Here is a 15,281-nt window from a genome sequence, read left to right as displayed (position 1 = left end):
GCTTGTTGACCTGCCAGTCTAATAGCACAAAACCCAGGATCATGCTGAATCGCACACCGTCTGCCCTGATGCATGCTGGAACTATTCAAACCTGCATCACAGTAACTCTGCACTAACTATTTCATGCTGTTATTTACAGAACCACATCAGCATGATTTCATCTCTCTCACCATCTCAATAGCAATATTATTCATAACTATTTATTATACTTGGTATGTAGATAACGTATGTGATTTGCTTTAATCTATTTTCAACCATTTTTGTTTGTTCAACCAATTTACGTTGAATTATATATTATATGTTACTCTACATAGATATATAAATCCATAATGTGCCATTATTGCCCATATTGCATGCCCAATGCAAGAAATGATGGTACAGCATTATGTAGATATATTTATTTAAATTGTTGGAATTAGAATCAAGTGCACGTTCATCTTGAGAGCGCCATAATTTGTGGAATAGCACTTTGTAATCCTCATCCACTGGACAAGTATCATGAACATTGTCTCTGAAACAACCTGCACCAGCTCTCAAAGATGGAGTCATGGTTGAAATGATCTAATCCCACCAGAACCTTTGTCTCTGCAGTTTCAGTCAGTCTCATTCTAAAAGAGTAATTCCAGATATTTCTAACATCTGACCTGGTGCTGTCCCTCTCTGCTCTTCAGGCTTCTCACAAAGACCAGAAGAAGATCCATAAGACCATGTCATCAGGAGACCTGGGCAAGGTGGAGGTCCTCAGAAAGACATCTAGCCAGGATGGAAGGTAGGCCTTTCTAGTCTTTCTCTCTATATTCTTATTATAGAATAATTTTGGTCAGATAGTTTCCCTCACCACGGCTTATTTAAGGTCAAATGCATCAGTGTCGGCTATAGAAATCAGGAACATTCATTCAGCAGAGGAGAACAGATAACTGAGGAGAACAGATCATAGATCACTGAGGAGAACAGATCACTGAGGAGAACAGATCATAGACCACTGAGAACAGATCACTGAGGAGAACAGATCACTGAGGAGAACAGATCACTGAGGAGAACAGATCATAGATCACTGATGAGAACAGATCACTGAGAACAGATCACTGAGGAGAACAGATCACTGAGGAGAACAGATCACTGAGGAGAACAGATCATAGATCACTGATGAGAACAGATCACTGAGAACCGATCACTGAGGAGAACAGATCACTGAGGAGAACAGATCACTGAGGAGAACAGATCATAGATCACTGATGAGAACAGATCACTGAGAACAGATCACTGAGGAGAACAGATCACAGAGGAGAACAGATCACAGAGGAGAACAGATCACTGAGGAGAACAGATCACTGAGGAGAACAGATCATAGACCACTGAGAACAGATCACTGAGGAGAACAGATCACTGAGGAGAACAGATCACTGAGGAGAACAGATCACTGAGGAGAACAGATCATAGATCACTGATGAGAACAGATCACTGAGAACAGATCACTGAGGAGAACAGATCACTGAGGAGAACAGATCACAGAGGAGAACAGATCACTGAGGAGAACAGATCATAGATCACTGATGAGAACAGATCACTGAGAACAGATCACAGAGGAGAACAGATCACTGAGAACAGATCACTGAGGAGAACAGATCACAGAGGAGAACAGATCACAGAGGAGAACAGATCACTGAGGAGAACAGATCACTGCCACTGGATGTGGTTTGGGAAAACCATTGATGAGCTAAGAAGTGTGCTTCATAGGAAAATTACTTGTGTGGCAAACTTTCTACCGAATAAAAATGTCAACTGACTTGTTTTTTGGAATATGTTCATTTTACAATGTGATTGCCATTAATTTCTTTATAAGAATAGTTGTCACTTTGTGTGTGTGTGTGTGTGTGTGTGTGTGTGTGTGTGTGTGTGTGTGCGCGTGCGTGCGTGCGTGCGTGCTTCAGCAGGATGAGAGGGAAGATGAGATTCTGGAGCAAGTCGAAGCACGGAGAGAAAAAACTGTCAAGAGACAAGCAGGCCAGCAGGAGCGAGTCTGGTGACAGGCAAGGTATGTGATCCCCCCCCCCCCCCCCTCCTCTGTAACATCAGAATGAAGAGTTTTTGTAATCACCATTGTCTCTACCTCCCTCCATATCTCTGCACCCATCATCTCTCCCTCCTCCCAGATGGCACATCTCCTCCTCACAGTCCGGACCTGGCGGAGGCTCCGCAGGGGCCCAGGGAGAGCAAGGAGAACAGGGAGCTGTCTCCCAAGATGAGGAGGCGGCGCAGCCTGAAGATCAGTAGCGTGGCTCTGGAACCCGCCCAGTGGCAGAATGACGCACTGCACATCCTCACCTCCGCCCATGACTACCGTAGCATGAACGACTTCCTCATGAAGAAGGTCAGAGTGCCGACCTCCGCATCTACACACATATACACACACACACACACACACACACACACACACACACTACACCTACACACACACACACACACACACTACACCTACACACTACACCTACACACACACACTACACCTACACACACACACTACACCTACACACACACACAAACACACACACACACTACACCGCATCTCAGTTCATCTGGGGAAGAGTTGGTGAAAATGCATGCTTCAGCAGTTTGTCTTTCTTTAAAAAGTGTGTGTCCTTGCAGATCGGCGAGCTGGACTCTGAAGACAGTAAGAAGGACACCATGGTGGACGTGGTCTTCAAAAAAGCCCTGCGGGAGTTCAGGATCAACATCTTCCAGTCCTACTCCGCCGCCCTGGCTGTGAGTGCTCCTCTACCTCACACCTGACATGTGGGGGCTTCCAGCCTCACGTGGGTGGGGTTTACATCAGGGTAGCTGAGATAAGGAAAAAAACAGAGAAGTCGTCGATCACAGAAAAGTCTACTAAAATGGACTTTTAAATATTTTCCTATGATTGCCTGAACTTTCTGGCATGTACTTTGCCTGGGTCCAGACCTTCAAATCCGCCCACTCCGACTAACGGTAATCCAGTCAGCACCAGTGCAACGGACGGGACTGACGCCATTGCCGAGCTGTTTTCTGGTGTCATGTGCACCAAGGAGTAGCTAATAACAATGGTGACCAGTGACCACTATAGATGAGACAGCCGCTGCTATCGAGGCTGTTCTAAATCTTCTTTCTTCTTTATAAGTTAAAATTGGCTAAGTGGTGTCTGCGGTGGTGTCTCTGGCGGTGTCAGTCACGATTGTGATGTCATCAGTGATGTCACTCGAGCAATTGCGATGACTTCCTGAAGTTCCTGGCTGAGGCTATAGAAGTGGTGGGAGTATAAAGAAGACCCAAGAGGACCAGAAGGACAGAATGTAGGGAAATTCCGTGCATTCCTTTATAACTGGAAACTGGTAATCTTACGGTTCAAAGGTCATGAGCTGGGACGGTGACGTCACCAGAGCTGGTATTTCCCATTCCAAACTCGTAGGAGCCTCAGCAGCACCGACCTCAAAAATCCAAGATGGCTGCGCCGCGCAACAACAGTAGTTCTAATCATAGTAAATGCTATTTAGCACTTCTGTCTTGTTTGTGTCTCATTAAATCAGCTGTAGGCTACACACAGCACTGTGTGGACATGTTGCTGCAGTGTTTGTATGCGCAAAATGCCGCGAAATGCCTTGTTATCAACTGTTATTGCTAACAATGGCTAGCCTAACCTGGCTAGCTAGCCAATGACAAATATTATCAAAATAATATCCTCTCTTGTCTCTCTCCCCGCCCCCCCAGATGGATGATGGGAAGAGTATCCGTTACAAGGACCTGTACTCCATGTTCGAGCACATCCTGGAGAAGACGATGCGTCTGGAGCAGCGGGACTGGAGCGAGTCGCCCGTCAAGGTGTGGGTCAACACCTTCAAGGTCTTCCTGGACGAGTTCATGACAGAGTACAAGCCCATGGAGGGGACCATCAGCCGGGTAAGACTCCACCGACCACACTTTAACATGCCTGCAATCAGTGTTGGGTGGCACATTACTTTGTACTTTGTAATGCAATACAGAACTCAGATCATTTTTGTGTGGTAACTAGTATCTTAGTATCAATTATTATTATTCGTCGTTGTTGTGGTGTGTGTGTGTGTGTATGTATGTATGTATGTATATATACACACATATATATACTCTATATATATATACTAGAAATCGAAAGCGCTCAATTCCTTCGATTCCAGCGCACAATTGCTCAACTTCACATCACTGATGACATCACAATTGTTCGAGTGAGCATCACTGATCACATCATGGAGTGTTCGAGTGACGTCACTCAGTGCACAATTGCCCAACTTCGGCCTCGCCCGCAGCTCGGCTGGTGCATGGCCTCGCCTGCTCTATTGGCATGCGCATATATACTTGAAACGTTCCGGACTGTGAAGCACCTCCCAATACAGCCAGTGTCTCTTATTATTTCTATACATATGCAGGATTCAGACAAATGAAAATCACAAGGTCAAATATTTTGCTCTGTGACTTTTCAGGCTCCTAAACCTGAACGCAAGAAGAGGAGGAAAAAAGAAACTGACATTGTGAGTCATTCTTCTGCATCGTACCCTCAAGCTGTAATGCAAGGAACCACACATGCACGCACGCACACACACACACACACACACACACACACACACGCAGACACACACACACACACACACACACGCACGCACACACACACACACACACACACACACACACGCAGACACACACACACACACACACACGCACGCACACACACACACACACACACACACACACACACACACACACAAAGAGAAGGATATTTTGGAACGCTTGAGTAAACAAGAAGGCCAGAATAAAAGGTATAACTCTGTTGGATGTAATGTGTTTGTGATGTTCTGAGCTCTGCTGCCCCCTGCAGGTGGAGGAACACAACGGCCACATCTTCAAGTCCACACAGTACAGCATCCCCACCTACTGCGAATACTGTTCCTCTCTTATCTGGATGATGGACCGAGCCTGTGTCTGCAAACGTGAGGATCAGACATGCACGCACACACATGCACACACACACACACACACGCACACACACACACACACACACCAAACTCACACACGCCAAACTCACACACGCCAAACTCACACACACCAAACACACACACGCCCTGCCATATCAGAAGAACTAGAATAAACCTCCCGTCTTACAAATGTATCTTCTATCAAGTTAGGAGCTCCATCTGCACGTTTCTGCTGGCGGCTGTGAGGTTGGACATTACCTCCTCTCGTTACAAACTACATCTGGGTCGTCCGGGTCGTGTAAGCTGCCTACCAACACAGTTTGAGCCCCCGTGTTACCTCCGGCTTGGTCGGGTGTCCATACAGGCACGATTGGCTGTGTCTGCAGGTGGGAAGCCGGATTGAGGGTATGTGTCCTGGTCGCTGCACTAGCGCCTCCTCTGGTCGGTCTGGGCGCCTGTTCACGGCGGAAGGGAACTGGTGGGAATAGCGTGATCCTCCCACGTGCAACGTCCTGCCGGTGAAGCTCCCCGCTGTCAGGTGAAAAGAAGCGGCTGGCAACTGCGGATGTGTCGGAGGAAGCATGGTGCTAGTCTACAGCTCTCCCCAGATCGGCAGATTGGGTAGAGTAGCGACCGAGGGGAAATTGGCCAAGTACAATTGACCCTTTTCACGCGGGGGCCATTTTTTGTCGAAAAGACAGGGTAAACACAGGTGCAAGCAAAACAGTAATGAGGGTTTCCAACTTCCAATCATGGAAGTGAAAAGGGTCTATTGGGGAGAAAATTGGGGGAAATTGGGGGAAATCGGGGGGGGACGAGACAAACTACATCTGCACATTTGTGATGGCGGCTGTGAGTTTGGACATTACCTCCAAACCCTCTGCCTGCTAGGGTTGTGCCGATTGGCGATCGGATCGTATATTGCCGACTCAATGGCTGAAATAACGATTGATTTTCCCGCCGATCTCGATCACCCCCGCCCCCCGTGTGTGGCTGCTCCCTGACCCGGCCCCCCGTGTGTGGCTGCTCCCTGACCCCGCCCCCCCGTGTGTGGCTGCTCCCTGAGAGCATCAGTTTGACTGAGCAGAGTGTGTGTTCAGAACAGACCATTAACAAACGCTACTAGCCTACTGGGGGGTACGGTGGTGCAGTGGTAAGCGCTGTCGCCTCACAGCTCGAAGGTCCTGGGTTCGATTCTCACCTGGGACGCTGTGGGCGCTGGAGTTGTGACCCCCCCCATATCTTCAGTGCCCACTGCCCAGGTGGGCTATCTCGTCGAAAGGGCCTTTCTGTGTGGAGTTTGCATGTTCTCCCCGTACCCCCCAGGGGGTTCCTCCGTACATAACCCCTCACTAAAAACATGCAGAAGATCGTCATCCGACCAGTGACGACAACATCTAAAGTTGGTCCAATGATGGTCCAATGAAGGTCCCCGGGCGCTGGAAAGAAATAGCGACCACTGCTCCCGGCCTGCCCCCTGGAGGAAAGGACAAGCCTGGATGGGTCAAATGCAGAGGACATATTTCACCGGCCACCGTCAGCATGAGTGTGTGTAGTGGCCGCATGCATGTGTTGTAGTGTGTTCATGCATGTGTTGTAGTGTGTTCATGCATGTGTTGTAGTGTGTTCATGCATGTGTTGTAGTGTGTTCATGCATGTGTTGTAGTGTGTTCATGCATGTGTTGTAGTGTGTTCATGTGACAATAAAGACGGGCTGCCGTCTGAAAATCGTGTTACTGCATTCAAACATGTTTCTGATGGCCGCAACAGCCCCGCCACCAAAATCTTTAATTACAAATCTCCCTGCCGTCGCCCGTCCCCCGAGCCATCTCGTCTTCTCTTCTCATTCTCCACAAGCCGCGCCGCCTGCCATGCAAAACTACTCTGTGCTCAGCTCCATAAGAGTTATATGTAGGCTAGATGTAGGCAGGCACAATGACCGATGAATAAAAAGTTGTTATACCGTAGTTTTGCGCCGCTGTCAGTCAGAGGCTGTATGGTAATTAATCGTCCTACCTGTCCGTCATGCAGTGTTGCGGGAGGATGAAAGCAATCCATTCAAGTCTGTCCAAACTTAATACCGATCTAATCTCAGTATGAGATTCAGAGAAATATTATAGTAGCCGATGTGTTTAGAAGAGCATCATCATGTTAATGTCCAGACAGTCTTGATATAGTATAGCGTTATATTTTACATGTTTGCTATATTTGAGGGGGCACGGTGGCTCAGTGGTAGAGCTGTCGCCTCACAGTCAGAAGGTCCTGAGTTCGATTCTCGCCTGGGACACTGTGGGCGCTGTGGTTGTGTTCCCCCCCATATCTTCAGTGCCTACTGCCCAGGTGGGGTATCTCGTCGTAAGGGCCTTTCTCTCTGTGTGGAGTTTGCATGTTCTCCCCGTGCTCCCCCAGGGGGTTCCTCCGTATATAACCCCCCCACTAAAAACATGCAGAAGATCAGATCGTCATCGTCATCCGACCAGTGACGACAACACCCGAAGTTGGTCCCCGGGCGCTGTACGAGAAAGCGACCACTGCTCCTGGCCTGCCCCCCAGAGGAAAGGACATGCCTGGATGGGTTAAATGCAGAGGACACTTTTCACCGGCCACCGTCAGCATGAGTGTGTTGTGGCCGCATGCATGTGTTGTGGTGTTCGTGTGACAATAAAAGACTGGGCTTGTCCTGTTACGAGAGAGAGTTTTTATTTAAACTGCCATGAGATTTGTTTGTGGAGATGACGGCGGGGATGAAAAGTCGCTGTGTGGGGTCTGCTAAATGAAATAAAGGGTAGGAATGGGCATCGAATTTTTTTTTTTTTTTTTTGTGAGTGAAATGTTGCATTGTCTCCCCTGATTCTAAGTATAGTCGAATCGCTTGGTTTGAGCAAGTAAAACAATTTTTATAAGCATTTTAAGCAAGGTTTATGGAAAAATGAATGGCGGATGAAATCCCATGAAGAGGGAGAGGGGGTGACTTTGGCACCCCTTTGGCACTCAGACCTGAGCCTACTAAATATTTAATGAACCACTCATGATTGTCCAAACTGTTTTTTATTTTCGAAAATGTCAATGTCATGTAACATGTTCTTTACTTCAGTGGTGCAATGCTTGTTTGAGCTAAAAATCCACAGCAGAAGCTTTTTCTATTAATTAATAAAGCCTTAGACTTAGAATCAGGGGAGACAATGCAACATTTCACTCACACAAAAAAAAAAAAAAAAAAACATTTTTTTATTTTTTATTTTTTTACATTTTTATTTTTATTTTCGAATTTCGATTGAAAGTCGACTTTGGCCAGCGAATTTCGAATAGTGTTTTTGCTAGAAATGCCCATCCCTAGTGTGGGGGGAGGCTCACTTTTAAAAGTCTGTAGGCTACGTGTGTCTATGTGCTTTAGTGCGACAATATCACTGCATCTCATGTTCAGTTTAACATTATTAGTATCTTATCTTATCAACGTTACTCCGAGCCGATGGCAAGGCAGTGCATGGAGAACGAGAGTAAAAAAAGAAAAGAGACGGACTGAGACGCAGATCAAAGGGCAAGCGCCGGCAAACAGGGTTGCAATCAGACGTTACTAACGAGGCTCACCGCGGACACCAGAAACATGTCAACAGCAGCAGCATCCATTCACTGACAAATAGTCCGAACAACACACACTCACTGCTGCGCACACATCTCTCTGCAAGTTGCCATCATCAGCGTCCACTGACAAGCACACACTGTCCAACCATGGGGGGGGGGGGGGGGGGGGTTTACGATGACATCGTGCATTGGCGATGTCAAAGGGTGGCGATTGGACAATCTGACTGAGGTCAAGATCGCGCAACTCTACTACCTGCTCCACATTGACCGGCCTGTGTCTTGGAGGCTGTGGGCTGACTGGAGCTGCTGTGTCGTTGTGTGGAAAGAGGTTGTAGAACTGTTTTCAGTCTGATTTGTTGTCGTCTTTCTGTCTGTAGTGTGTCGCTACGCCTGCCATAGGAAGTGCTGCTCCAAGATGACCACCAAGTGCAGTAAGAAGGTAGGGGGGGGCTTTTTTTCTGTCATTTTCTTAAGGTTTGCTGTTACAAAATGCTGTAGCAACATTACAGTGATGAAATATAGATTAGAATAGGGTAAGAATGGATCAACTACACAACATAGGGAACAGTTAAATTACTATTTTACACAATCAATTTTGTCTCACAGTTTACTTACTTTGTGACTAGTATGTGATGTAAATGAGTCCAAATGTGCCCTGCTGACAAGTTTTGGCATTATTTGTTCCATCCAGACCTGCAATGATTATTTTTTCCAGGTGTATCCTATAAGCATATTTTGAAGTGTGTGTGTGTGTGTGTGTCTGTGTGTGTGTCTGTCTGTGTCTGTCTGTCTGTGATGTGTGTATGTCTGTGTCATTCAGTATGATCCGGAGCTGTCATCCAGGCAGTTTGGTGTGGAGCTGTCCCGTCTGACCAGCGAGGAGCGTGCGGTGCCCCACCTGGTGGAGAAACTCATCAACTACATCGAGATGCACGGCCTCTACACCGAGGGCATCTACAGGAAGTCTGGCTCCACCAATAAGATCAAAGAACTCCGTCAGGGGCTGGACACAGGTGGGACTGACAGGGCCCTGATCCAGTGAAAAATAAATCTGTATAAATATATTTACATTTCATTTACCTGATGCTCATTGCTACTTATATCATAGTGTTGCTGTTTTGCTAGGCAATGTTAATACTGGAACTCTTACTCTATTGTGTCTCACTTGTACAGTATCTGTTCAATAGATTCACCTGAACCTCTCTCTCTGTTGCAGATGTGAACAGTGTGAACCTGGACGACTACAACATCCACGTCATCGCCAGCGTGCTCAAACAGTGGCTGCGTGACCTGCCCAGCCCTCTGATGACCTTTGAACTGTACGAGGAGTTCCTCCGGGCCATGGGTGAGCACATTGTCACCATCTGTTCCTGAGGCTGAGAGTGAACTCCGTCGTTGCTTGAATATTCCTGGAATGACACATAGATACTAAACTATACCGTTGGATGCATGAATGGATGGATGAATGGTGTGTGTGTGTGTGTGTGTGTGTGTGTGTGTGTGTGTGTTGTGTGTTGTGTTGGGGGGGGTTCAGGTCAGCCAGACAAGCGGGAGGTGATCCGAGGAGTGTATTCAGTGATCGACCAGCTCAGCAGGACCCACCTCAGCACACTGGAACGCCTCATCTTCCATCTGGTCAGGTCAGTGATGGTGTACGGTACGAGCCATGCATCTGTGCAGGACGCTCTTGGAAGTAGTGCAGACCAAGGGTATTATAGTTGACTAAAGCTAAGCTAAAAAACTAACTAGGTGTGGGGTGGGGGGGGGGGGGGGGGCATTTTAGTTAACTGAAATAGAAATACAAATAAAAACTACACGTTAGAAGAAGAAGAAAAACATGAAAACTAACTGAAATGATATTGTGTGATATTGTATGAAACTAACTAAAGTAAAATAAGTATTCAGAAAATGTCTTTAGTTTTAGTCTTTGTCAATTTGGTCAAATTTGTCAACAAGCATGAGGAGGCATTGGTGCATATTTGTATTGAGACTGGGATGTCTACATGACTGAGTCAGTTGCCTTCACAAAGTTAGTTGTTTGTATTGTAATGCCTAATCTGAACTTCTCAAATCTTGCCCCTGACAAATACCACCTGTAATATTAAAAATAGCTGATCGACTTCAAATTTGGGGAGTGCGCTCATGGAAAAGTGCAGTGCCGAATTTTGTGTAATTCGGCATAGCGCCACCCACTGCCAACAAAGTCGTTCTTCCGATCGACTTCAAACTTGGGGAGTGTGCTGCTGGCAACCTGACAGAGTGTGGTGCCGAATTTCGTGTAATTCGGCATAGCGGCACCCACTGGCAATCAATTTCAAACTTGGCGGGTGCACTGCTGGGGACTCAAGAACGTGCAGTGTCGAATTCCATGCAGTTCGACAAATCAGAACACGGCTTTCACGTATCTCGAGAACCAATCGACTTCAAACTTGGTGCATTGGGGGGGGTGAAGAGTGGGGAGAGCATGATGTTCGAATGGGGAGGAGGGAGGTGAACGGGCACTGCACTAGTAATAATAATAACGATAAAAAGAACAAATAATAATAATAAACTAAAACTTAACTTTTTCATACAACAAAAACTAAACTAAAATGAGCAACCCCACTCTGAAAACTAGCTTAAACTGAATTGGGAAAAAAAACAAACTAACTGAAAATACAAAGGTATGAGCATGAAGGAGCTCAGGATGTAACGGGATGATATGGTGTGTGTTTCAGGATCGCCCTGCAGGAGGAGACAAACAGGATGTCAGCCAACGCCCTGGCTATCGTGTTCGCTCCCTGCATCCTGGGCTGCCCCGACTCCATCGACCCGCTGCAAAGCGTCCAGGACATCAGCAAGACCACCGCGTACGTCCACCCTGCTCAACCAACAGCCACATTTGACTCTTTTACTCACCTGCCAAGAGCTGCTACACTGAAACAACTGCCAAGAGTCTTTTTTTTACTGGACAAAACCATTTATCAATATTAATTAGATTTCAGTATATGGAATCAGGTACTGTGTGAAACATCCAACATGAGAGCAGGTTTAGAGGTTTCATATCAAACTTGCTCACTCACTTCTACATTTTGTTCTCCTGCTTTGTGCTGGTCTCACACCTGCTGTGTGCCGCCACATTGGAATCATGTAAATCTTCTACTGACGTTAGTCTAGTGAACCAGCCAGGTGGCAGGAAAACAGACGTTTAGCTCGTGGTGTAGAGCAGCGTAACAGGCAGCCAATCAGGAACCTGTTTGACACAGAGCCTTTCTATTGCTATGATTTGATTGGCTAACTGTCAGGGTGCTTTTTCACTCACCCGAGTACGATTGCCCCCTCTCCCCCGCTGGTCAGTTTTCACATTACAAAATGTCTTCCGTACTCGGGAACGGAACACTTGCAGAGTAACCTAGACCCTTCTCACGGCGGCCATTTTGTGTCGAAAAGGCAGGGTAAACACAGGTGCAAGCAAAACACTAATGAGGGTTTCCAACTTCCATGGTTGGAATTTGCCAGTTACCAGCCGGGTGACATTGATTTATCCTCCAAAGACAGCTTTTACCTCTTGACTGTTACTTTCAGACCCTGCTCCATTGTCTACTGTCCTTTGCTAAACCACCTCTATCACTTCATCATATTCTGTTCTGTTGTGTTCCATGCTAAACGTGGCTCTCCTCTGTAGGTGTGTGGAGCTGATCATTCTGTTGTGTTCCATGCTAAACGTGGCTCTCCTCTGTAGGTGTGTGGAGCTGATCATTCTGTTGTGTTCCATGCTAAACATGTTCTCCTCTGTAGGTGTGTGGAGCTGATCATTCTGTTGTGTTCCATGCTAAACATGCTCTCCTCTGTAGGTGTGTGGAGCTGATCATTCTGTTGTGTTCCATGCTAAACATGTTCTCCTCTGTAGGTGTGTGGAGCTGATCATTCTGTTGTGTTCCATGCTAAACATGCTCTCCTCTGTAGGTGTGTGGAGCTGATCATTCTGTTGTGTTCCATGCTAAACGTGGCTCTCCTCTGTAGGTGTGTGGAGCTGATCATTCTGTTGTGTTCCATGCTAAACATGCTATCCTCTGTAGGTGTGTGGAGCTGATCATTCTGTTGTGTTCCATGCTAAACATGTTCTCCTCTGTAGGTGTGTGGAGCTGATCATTCTGTTGTGTTCCATGCTAAACATGCTCTCCTCTGTAGGTGTGTGGAGCTGATCATTCTGTTGTGTTCCATGCTAAACATGCTCTCCTCTGTAGGTGTGTGGAGCTGATCATTCTGTTGTGTTCCATGCTAAACATGTTCTCCTCTGTAGGTGTGTGGAGCTGATCATTCTGTTGTGTTCCATGCTAAACATGCTCTCCTCTGTAGGTGTGTGGAGCTGATCATTCTGTTGTGTTCCATGCTAAACATGCTCTCCTCTGTAGGTGTGTGGAGCTGATCATTCTGTTGTGTTCCATGCTAAACATGCTCTCCTCTGTAGGTGTGTGGAGCTGATCATTCTGTTGTGTTCCATGCTAAACATGCTCTCCTCTGTAGGTGTGTGGAGCTGATCATTCTGTTGTGTTCCATGCTAAACATGCTCTCCTCTGTAGGTGTGTGGAGCTGATCATTCTGTTGTGTTCCATGCTAAACATGCTCTCCTCTGTAGGTGTGTGGAGCTGATCATTCTGTTGTGTTCCATGCTAAACATGCTCTCCTCTGTAGGTGTGTGGAGCTGATCATTCTGTTGTGTTCCATGCTAAACGTGGCTCTCCTCTGTAGGTGTGTGGAGCTGATCATTCTGTTGTGTTCCATGCTAAACATGCTCTCCTCTGTAGGTGTGTGGAGCTGATCATCAACGAGCAGATGAGCAAGTACAAGGCTCGTCTGAAGGACATCAGCAGTCTGGAATTTGCAGAGAGCAAAGCCAAGAGCAGACTGACACACATCAGGAGGTCTCTCCTGATGGTAAGACTCTGGCACAACATCTGGATACCTCTAGAGGGGCTTATTCAAAGGAAGCAATGTAGCGATAGTCCTGTTGGGATATGTTTGTGGTGACAGCTGATGAGTTGCCACTGAGCATATTGATGTGTGAGTTATACTGTAGCTGTAGACAGTAGACAGTAGTAGTAGCAGCATTTAGATGGATGGACGGACAGATGCATAGTCACACATATGTTGAGATCTATTTTTAACATTAGATTTAACATTCATGTATAACACATCTAACCTTGCAAGGCAGCTGGATTTGCGCGAGATCATGAGATCAGATCACACAAACCATTTGGCAGTGTCAGGTCACACCTCATAAGACACTGAGTTACGCATAAACCATACTGTCACTGCTTGTGGTGGAGGTGGAGGTTTGTCTGCTTGTTCCAAACTGTTAACTCCCCCATTCCTCTCACCCATCGTTTAAATGACGAGTGATCGGCTCCATGAGAGGCTGGCATGGCTTCCCCAAGGCCATGGCGGGACTTCATTTCTCTCTGTTCCTTTTCATCTTACACACACACACACACACACACACAAACAGCCCACAAAGGGGACTCAAGGGAGATCACCTTAAAGTCGAGCTGAACCCAAAAATTACTTTTATTTTCCTTTAGTTCAAATACCTGGGTATGCAGTGCATCTATTTAATAATGTATGCCAAAAAAAAAATCGCAAAAATCTAATTTCTTTATTTTTTCACACTTTTTCACATCAAAAGTTCATTTTTCAAGATTTCATTCATAACAGTAATCTACAGTTTGCTGACATCACCTAGTACTATCACATTTCAACCAATCATATCACGACATGGCAGCTGTCAATCAAATCTTCATTTCAGGATAATTTTCTATTCCAAATGAAGGGGAAAATGGCGCCTAGTGCCTGTCATCTGGCAGAATTTCTAGCCGATAAACTAACTACTAACTTGGCCAATTATGCAAACTAAATCAAACGGTAATGTCTAAGAATGCAAATAAATGTAACTGGCTTGTTAAAACTCGCATTCCAGGAATATTATTTACTGCAAAAGCGATAGTGGCGCACGCCTCAGAGAGCCTGGTTGTCAGGGGTTGCACCTCGGAGATTCCAGGCCGACGGGCTGCACTCTCCGCTCCGGCAGCTGGCTGCCTGCAGCTCGCTGAGCTCCACTCAGGCACTAACCTCGCGTCAGCAGGCTCTTCCCGAGGAGAGCGCCACAACACGCTGAATCCCACTCGATTTGGAGGCGGAACACGCCAGGATTGGCCAAAGCCCAATCCAGTCCCCAGAATTGTCAAATAAAATCATCGACAAGCTACTGTGACCCGCCTCTCAACCTGTCATCTCAGACAAGTTATGTTTTCAGTCTGAAATGGACTCTGACGCACATGACGAACGGGTTCAGTTCAACTTTAAAAGAAATTGACCCAAATGCAAAATAATACAGCTCAAACCTACATGTTACAACAAAGGATCAACAAAGGATTAAGCCCATTTAGGATAGAGTCCAACAAAACAAGACCTAAATCAAACAATGTACTGCTGTAAAGTGAATGACACAATTTACTTCATCACCACATAACTAGGAATTCATTTCTCCCACAAGCAATTTACATTGTGAAGAACTGTGACATGGAAAAAGCAATGTTCTAATGGAACTGCAGTGAAAAATAGGAGTAAGGCTACGTTAGTGTTCGAATCTGATCTTTTCCCCCCTAAAGGTGCGTTCACACCGACCTATTAAAGTTTGTCACTGGCGTCGAGTTTACATACAAAGTCAATGCAAACGAGCGATTG

General features: G+C 46.3%; 1 protein-coding gene across 1 annotated transcript in view; it reads left to right on the top strand.

The window, feature by feature from the left end:
- LOC310793217 (unconventional myosin-IXAb-like) overlaps positions 1 to 15,281 on the top strand; it is a 165,630-nt gene that overhangs the window by 139,957 nt on the left and 10,392 nt on the right. The window contains exons 27-39 of the mRNA XM_083654978.1: positions 672 to 769; positions 1,932 to 2,035; positions 2,154 to 2,371; positions 2,647 to 2,763; positions 3,742 to 3,930; positions 4,488 to 4,535; positions 4,880 to 4,991; positions 8,936 to 8,997; positions 9,379 to 9,571; positions 9,775 to 9,903; positions 10,093 to 10,198; positions 11,276 to 11,407; positions 13,346 to 13,475. Of these exons, the coding sequence (XP_083511104.1) occupies positions 672 to 769; positions 1,932 to 2,035; positions 2,154 to 2,371; positions 2,647 to 2,763; positions 3,742 to 3,930; positions 4,488 to 4,535; positions 4,880 to 4,991; positions 8,936 to 8,997; positions 9,379 to 9,571; positions 9,775 to 9,903; positions 10,093 to 10,198; positions 11,276 to 11,407; positions 13,346 to 13,475 (1,638 nt within the window). The remainder of the gene's footprint in view (positions 1 to 671; positions 770 to 1,931; positions 2,036 to 2,153; positions 2,372 to 2,646; positions 2,764 to 3,741; positions 3,931 to 4,487; positions 4,536 to 4,879; positions 4,992 to 8,935; positions 8,998 to 9,378; positions 9,572 to 9,774; positions 9,904 to 10,092; positions 10,199 to 11,275; positions 11,408 to 13,345; positions 13,476 to 15,281) is intronic.

This window comes from Poromitra crassiceps, assembly GCF_964638095.1.
Source record: "Poromitra crassiceps genome assembly, chromosome: 18".
Taxonomy (NCBI): domain Eukaryota; kingdom Metazoa; phylum Chordata; class Actinopteri; order Beryciformes; family Melamphaidae; genus Poromitra; species Poromitra crassiceps.
This window is presented reverse-complemented; position numbering and strand designations above follow the sequence as displayed.